Here is a 6,584-nt window from a genome sequence, read left to right as displayed (position 1 = left end):
AGGTTGGGAACAACCTAACTCTTGCGTGATACCAGGATGTTGCCCTACCTGAAAAATTATTTTGGGTAAGTCAATTTTAGATCCAGTTGATGTGCTTTATTCTCCCTCCAACTTTCTTCCTCCTCCCAGTAAATTGACTTGTCCAAATTGCAAATTCAGTCAACCTACAAAGAGCCGTTGTGGAAAAATTAAGGTGGGTCGAACTCTCAAGCATAAAAGAGGTATAGGCCCAGTTCTTTTGGCCAATCCTCCCATAATCTTAAGAACCACCTGCTTCTCCCAGAATCTTAAACCCATATATGGGTTGAAGATTCTGGGAGAAGTTGGGTGGAGTGTCTATTCTCAAAGTTAGGATTGTAAAAGAAAATGAGTTCAAGATTCTGGAAGAAGCTAGGTGGAGGGTCGATTCTCAAGATTCTGGGAGAATCGGCCAAAAGAACCGGACCATAATGCAAAATGAAATAGAACACACACACACACACACACACACACACACACACACACACAAATAATGTCATATGATCCAAATACAATGGCCCTGATAGTGGAGGTGCATGATTTCTGGTCGGTGGCGCATCGACGATAGTCCAGAAATACATGTTCTTCCCATTACCAATTTGAACTCTTGTCTCCATTTCAAAAAAAAATCTAAACTCTTGTCGCGGCGTTGAAGAGAGAACACCAGGGCTTGTTCTCCGCCATGCAAGTCTCAACCTGAACGGTGAGTGTATGGTGTAAAGGTCCAAGATGTGACCTCTGGCAATCTTTTTTTTTGAAACCAGGCAAAAGATTTGCCATTTTCATTAATTCAGAAGAGAGTATTGTTACAGAAATGTCGTGAAACAGCAAAAGCCTAAACGGATTACTCTCGCGGCATTACATTGCTCAAGTTCTTGTCACCGGCAATAGCCCAAATAGATATTTCTTCCTTGATGATCCGTGTGACGATCGCCACCGGCGTCGCCTTGCTTCTGAAGACGTGTGCATTCTGTTCCTTCCAAAGTTCCCACCCCACAAGAAGTAGCAGAGAAGATAAGGCCTTAACCGGTTGGATGTTGTTCGAGAGTAGCTCATCCCACCAAGATTTAACTGTGTCGAATTGGTGCCAAGTAGCTGTGGGAATAGCAAGCCCGAGCCAGGAGAACACCTCATCCCAGACCCGGAGAGAGAACCTGCACTTGAAAAGGAGGTGGGCTGTTGTGCACCTGATTGCAAAGTGGGCACCGGTCACAGTTTGGCCATCCTCGGCGTTGCAGCCTATCCGCGGTCCAAATCCTGTTTTGATTGACTAACTAGGCGAAGAATTTGCATTTAGGAGGAGCCCAAGCCTTCCAAATCGAGACCTAAAAGCTAGAGTGGGTGAGTCCAGCGAACCGCGCCAAATATGCAGACTTAGCGAAATAGTTGACATCATTGGCGAGCTTCCACAAAATGCTAGTCTTTGATGCCTGGTTGGATGACAACGCCCGCAAGCTTCTCCCACAGGGCCGAGAATTGCTGAAGATGCTCAAGCGTGAGGCCGCTTTGGGTGTCAATTTGAGCTATCCAATGATGATCCCTCAAGGTCTGGGCAACCGTTCCGCCTTTCTTGCGAGAAATTGCAAAGATCTTTGGTGCAATGTCCTTGGGTCTTATACCCTCTAGCCAAGACGACTCCCAGAAAATCGCTTTATTCCCATCACCAATCGTCACCTTGGTCGCAGCCGCAAAAAAGATCACGGTCAACAACTATGCACGGCATCTCTTGTCCGCACCACGCCCTCGGGGGTTCATCCCAGTCTAGCCAAAGCCACCGAAGCCGGAGGGCAGTGGCAAACTTGCCGAGATTTAGAATGCCGAGACCTCCATATTCCTTTGGTTTACAAACTTGTTCCCAGTTAACCTTGCATTTGCCACCAGTAACCTTGTCTGTTCGGGCCCAAAGATAGGCACATGGCAGCTTGTCAATTGCCTTTAGGACCTCCACCGGTAGGTCCAGCGGAGTGATGTGATAGATGGCCACCGCCATGAGAACCGCCTTGACCAAAGTCATGCGACCCGAGATAGCAACATGCTTGCCTTTCCAAGGCACCAATTTGCCAGCCGCCTTGTCCTCTAGAAGTTGTAAGTGAATCCTCTTAAGTATCTTGCTCGCGAGAGGGAGACCAAGGTAGCGGATAGGGAAGGAGGAACGACAAGCCGGGAAGGATTGAAGAATATCATCGAGGTCCACATTGGCACATCTGATGGGTGCAACAATACTCTTGACACAGTTAGTGGACAAGCCCATGGACTCACCAAAGGAAGCTAGCATGGTGGACAAGAATTGGACATCCTCCTTATAAAGGGCACAAGAAACAGCAGCAGCATCGGCATACAGGGAGGCACGAATCCCCGCGTGCCTCCCAGGCAGGGGGTGAAGCTTCCCATGTGCAGTGGCTTTGTTGAGGATATGGTGAAGCGGGTCGATCGTGAGGATGAAGAGCGAAGGGGAAAGCGGGTCACCCTGTCTGAGGCCACAACCATGCTTGATGGGGTCACTAGCAATTCCATTTAGTAAGACTCTCGAGGATGCCGAGGAGAGGAGGGCCGAAACCCAGTCTCGGAAGCAAGTAGGGAAGCAATGATGGCTCAACATCTCCAGCAAGTAGTCCCACCTAACGGAGTCGAATGCCTTCCTAATGTCAAGCTTGAATAGGAGCATGGGTTTTTTTGTGCGGTGAAATCTTCTTGGTCTGCATATTGTTTTCCAATTCACCATGCAGTGGCCACCAGCGACCGATTCGCTTCCCCACCACAGCAAAGCTCTTCTAATTTTATCAATCTCCTTGAAAACCCATGGAGGTGGGTTCAACGACATGAGGAACAGGGGATTGCAGTCAGCACTGCTTGAACCAGCACTCGTATCTTTGCAAGTTCAGGAATGCTGCAAAGATACTCGGATCTACAGGACAACATTTCACTACTTCGTTTGGCAATGACATTCCAATAAAATTCCAATAATATGAAGACTGAAACCAAGTAAGTCAGATGATACATAATGGAAGAGGAAGTAGAGTACTTATGAACACAAACAGTAATAAAAACAGGCACAACAGATAAATGTATATGCACTTGAGAAAATCATACAATCCAGCACATGGATTTTTGTCACAACACTTCAACTAAAAAAAAAATCCTAGCATGAGCTGCAACACTCTGTTCATATTCCTAAAGAGTGTAAGGTTCCATTCCTCCATAAGGAACACCGCATGTTAGACATTTCACAAGTTTTGGACAATACCAAGCTTCGGCAGTGATCATCACTGCGACTGACTCTTACCAAGAAGTTTCTGAAGTTGTCCGTCTGAAAGAGCAGTTTTTGTATCTGGAAGGTGCACCGTGAAAGATTATTAAAATTAGTTACAGGTACTAACATGTGACATACAGACATAAGTGCAGCAGCGAAGTTTGAGCACTGACCATCTGAGCCACCAACGTGGTGGCCATACACAAACACCTGTGGCACAGTATTGCGCCCAACTAGGTCTAGAAGAACACCTTGAATTTCTCGGCCATCCTCTGCATGGCGTATACATATGATATATTACTAACAGCATACACAAATCCTTGACAAATGCAAATGGACTGGGTTCCACATGATCTGGACCATTACCTCGGAGATCAAGTTCAACAACGTAAGGATCTTCATTGAGGTCTTTAAATATTCGCTTAGCACGCATACAGTACCTAGAAGAAGAGAAGTAAAGAGACAAATGATAACTAACAGTATGGAGTAGTGTTAGTACTTGATACAAGGAATCCTTAGGTAGTCAGACCATACAAGAGGTATTCCTCTTTCCAAGAAACCCATATGAGAGGTGCATAGGACAAATATTTTAAGGACGATATATGATCTTGTTCTTCAAGATTACTCAATCTTTGATTCTTGGAGTTTATAACTACTCAAGAATTTCAGATACAGATTCTAGTATCCACATTTCAAGAAGGAACTTCCATTATCTGTTTTCATCTTCTATGGTCTAGCAACCGAATATCTTTAATTTGTCATTTTAACTATCGAAAGAAAGACGAACATCCTACCTAGCGGCCAGGTATGTAACATACGATATTCCACCGAATGGTCTATTTTAAACATCCGAAGGAGTCAATGTTAAAAACAATAGTCAGAGTGACCAAATTTATTGAAAGAAACACATGTAAATTGTATCGGTTCTAATGACAGACGACATATAAAACAATATCATGATTGGCCTTTATGTGGTTCATCCTTCTATGTTTTAACAGTACAATAATAGTTTGTAGCAGTGGTATCAGAAATGAAGACGCCACAGATGGAACATTTTCCTGTTTACGAATTACATCCCAACTGCAGTAGTTCCTAAGATGCAAATATGCTGGTATTATTCTAGTGCTTGTTAAGCAATCATCAATAATAGTTTTCCCCTCAACTCATCGTAAAGCCAACTAACACCTAAATCTATGAACCCTAAAGTTCAGTCACATGGTATGCTAGTACCCGCCTACCCGGATATAATTTCTAAATTACCAATCGACATTCCGTGCAGGATGATTTAAACATACCTACTATAGCACAGTATTCTCTTATAGACCAACATCGTGAACATAACCTAAACAGAAGGATCTGGAGAGAGTAACAGCACATTTAGGACAGCTCTGCAGCACAGCACACAGCAGTAAGCCAGCAAATTGAAATTATAGCAAATTAACTGTTCAATTGCATCAATTGATCAAATAAATCTGTTAGCTCTGGCCACAGTGTGCGGCCTACCTAAGCTAATAAGCAACCGCCAGCGATTCACTGCCATGGCACACGCGATGGGCCTAATTCAAGCTTCTGTCATCTACTAGACACAAATCCGTCCAATTCACGACATCCGGATCCGTTTTCCCTTGTTAAACGTGTGCTAGTAAGCAATTAACCTCACGGAATCTTTCACAACAACGCGGCGTGAACTCCACAACCGTGCGCTGCACACGCGCATATACGCATACACAACCTGAAAATCCCCCAAAATCACAAGCAAAAATAATTTCTAGGAATTGATGTTCGGAACGGCTTACGGGCAGTAGGATTTGGAGAAGATGGTGATGCGGTTGGAGTAGATAGCGTTCTGCACGAAGGCCGACGGTGAACGCGTCGCCGCCGCGGACTCCGCCGCGGCGAGGAGGAGGACCAAAGAAAAAGCTATTCGGATTAGAGACATCTCTCTTGCTTGCCGAGCGCGACTCCGGAGGTCGGAGTTCTGATTCGGGGGAGCGGGGAAAGAGGGGGACGGAGACCCGACGAGCGGTGACTCCCGGTGGAGGGTCTTCACAGGGAAAATTCCCCTTCTGAAAAATAGTTCACTTTGATTTATCCCCATCTTTTTTTTAGACAAGATTTGTCCCCATGTGGCCTGCTTCGCTAGTTTTGTGCCTCTGGTGACAATTCCCGTATCAGCCCATTGGGCGGCATTCTGTATTCGGCTTATTTACAGATTTGTCCTCATGCAATTTTTATTTTGAGAATATTGTCACTAATTCATTCATCACAAGTTGCGATACAACGCACACTATTGGAATCACCCAGAAAGGACGAAGGAAGATACAAGTCCAAGAACACTAGCGAAAAATCCTCCAAAGAGATAGAAAATACAATAAAGTTTCTAGGAATAACTGCAATCGCCATCGCCGCCACATGTCATCTTCGGATTTGAGGAAATACCATTGTCCAATTGGGCTTTGTGAGCCGATTGAGAGGCTCGCCGTTGGCGGCAGTGGTAGAGCTAGAAACAGAAAACTGGGCAAGCCGGGCTGAATTTGACGCTAAATCTAGGTTGTTGCCTTGTAGTGTTGTGTATTCATGGGTTGGGCCTAGGTACATTTCTATAATTTTGCTGAAAATTGAAAATCTGGGCGAGCCATGGCCCATTCGGTCACAACATAGCTCCGCCATTGGTCGGCGGAGCCGAAGTCATTGTGGCGCGTTGATCGGGGGACATTCCCACACTCCTCGTGACCCGAAACCGTTGTTTGCCACCGACGTGGTCGAAGCACAACACAGGAACCGTCATCCATAACAGACCACCATCCCAGTTCTTGGACCATCACCTTCCCATGCAAATGGACGGCGCCGCTTAGGGAAACCACCACCAGCCCAACAGGGAACACTAGATCTTTTGCACCAAAGAAACAACAAAATTCAATCTCCCATGAATCCCTCGACCTCGCCGCCATGGCGATGCCGAGATGGAGACAGGACTAGGGAAAATTTATTCCAACCGCCGAGGTCAAACGATGACGGGAGAAACGCACGTCCTAACCCTAACTACACAGCTAAGTTGGAGAACTGGGGTCTCCTCCACCACTCGTCGGCAGAGCAGCGGAGGGGGAAAGAGCACCTGGCCTCGCCAGCGGAGCCACAAATGTAGGAGAAAACTCATGCAATTGGGATCCCTTTTTGCGTGTTAGACACATTCTGCTTCAAATGTCACTGCATCACACATGACCTAGCGATTTGGCTGCCCATTAGGGTAACATTGATTTTAACACATGGTTTGGTTTTTCTGGTAACAAGAAACTCCTAGGAGGTTACTATCTGT

At 45.7% G+C, this 6,584-nt stretch overlaps 1 protein-coding gene across 1 annotated transcript; it reads right to left on the bottom strand.

The window, feature by feature from the left end:
- Positions 1–2,984: 2,984 nt before the first annotated feature.
- Positions 2,985–5,339, bottom strand: LOC119323566 (monothiol glutaredoxin-S6-like). The gene is made up of 4 exons (XM_037597255.1): positions 5,065–5,339; positions 3,635–3,708; positions 3,442–3,540; positions 2,985–3,346 (listed from the first exon to the last, which is right to left on the bottom strand). Exons 1-4 carry the CDS (start codon positions 5,205–5,207, stop codon positions 3,282–3,284), a joined length of 381 nt encoding a protein of 126 aa, XP_037453152.1. The 5' UTR covers positions 5,208–5,339; the 3' UTR covers positions 2,985–3,281.
- Positions 5,340–6,584: the final 1,245 nt, after the last annotated feature.

The sequence above is a fragment of the Triticum dicoccoides genome, chromosome 6B (genome assembly GCF_002162155.2).
Source record: "Triticum dicoccoides isolate Atlit2015 ecotype Zavitan chromosome 6B, WEW_v2.0, whole genome shotgun sequence".
In the NCBI taxonomy this organism is placed as follows: domain Eukaryota; kingdom Viridiplantae; phylum Streptophyta; class Magnoliopsida; order Poales; family Poaceae; genus Triticum; species Triticum dicoccoides.
This window is presented reverse-complemented; position numbering and strand designations above follow the sequence as displayed.

Excerpts from the sequence above, each read along its gene's own strand:
- LOC119323566 (XM_037597255.1), bottom strand. The coding sequence starts at position 5,207 with ATGTCTCTAATCCGAATAGCTTTTTCTTTGGTCCTCCTCCTCGCCGCG. Across the intron at positions 3,541-3,634 it reads TGTTGAACTTGATCTCCGAG|AGGATGGCCGAGAAATTCAA; the intron begins GTAATGGTCCAG and ends TACGCCATGCAG. Across the intron at positions 3,347-3,441 it reads CCACGTTGGTGGCTCAGATG|ATACAAAAACTGCTCTTTCA; the intron begins GTCAGTGCTCAA and ends TGCACCTTCCAG.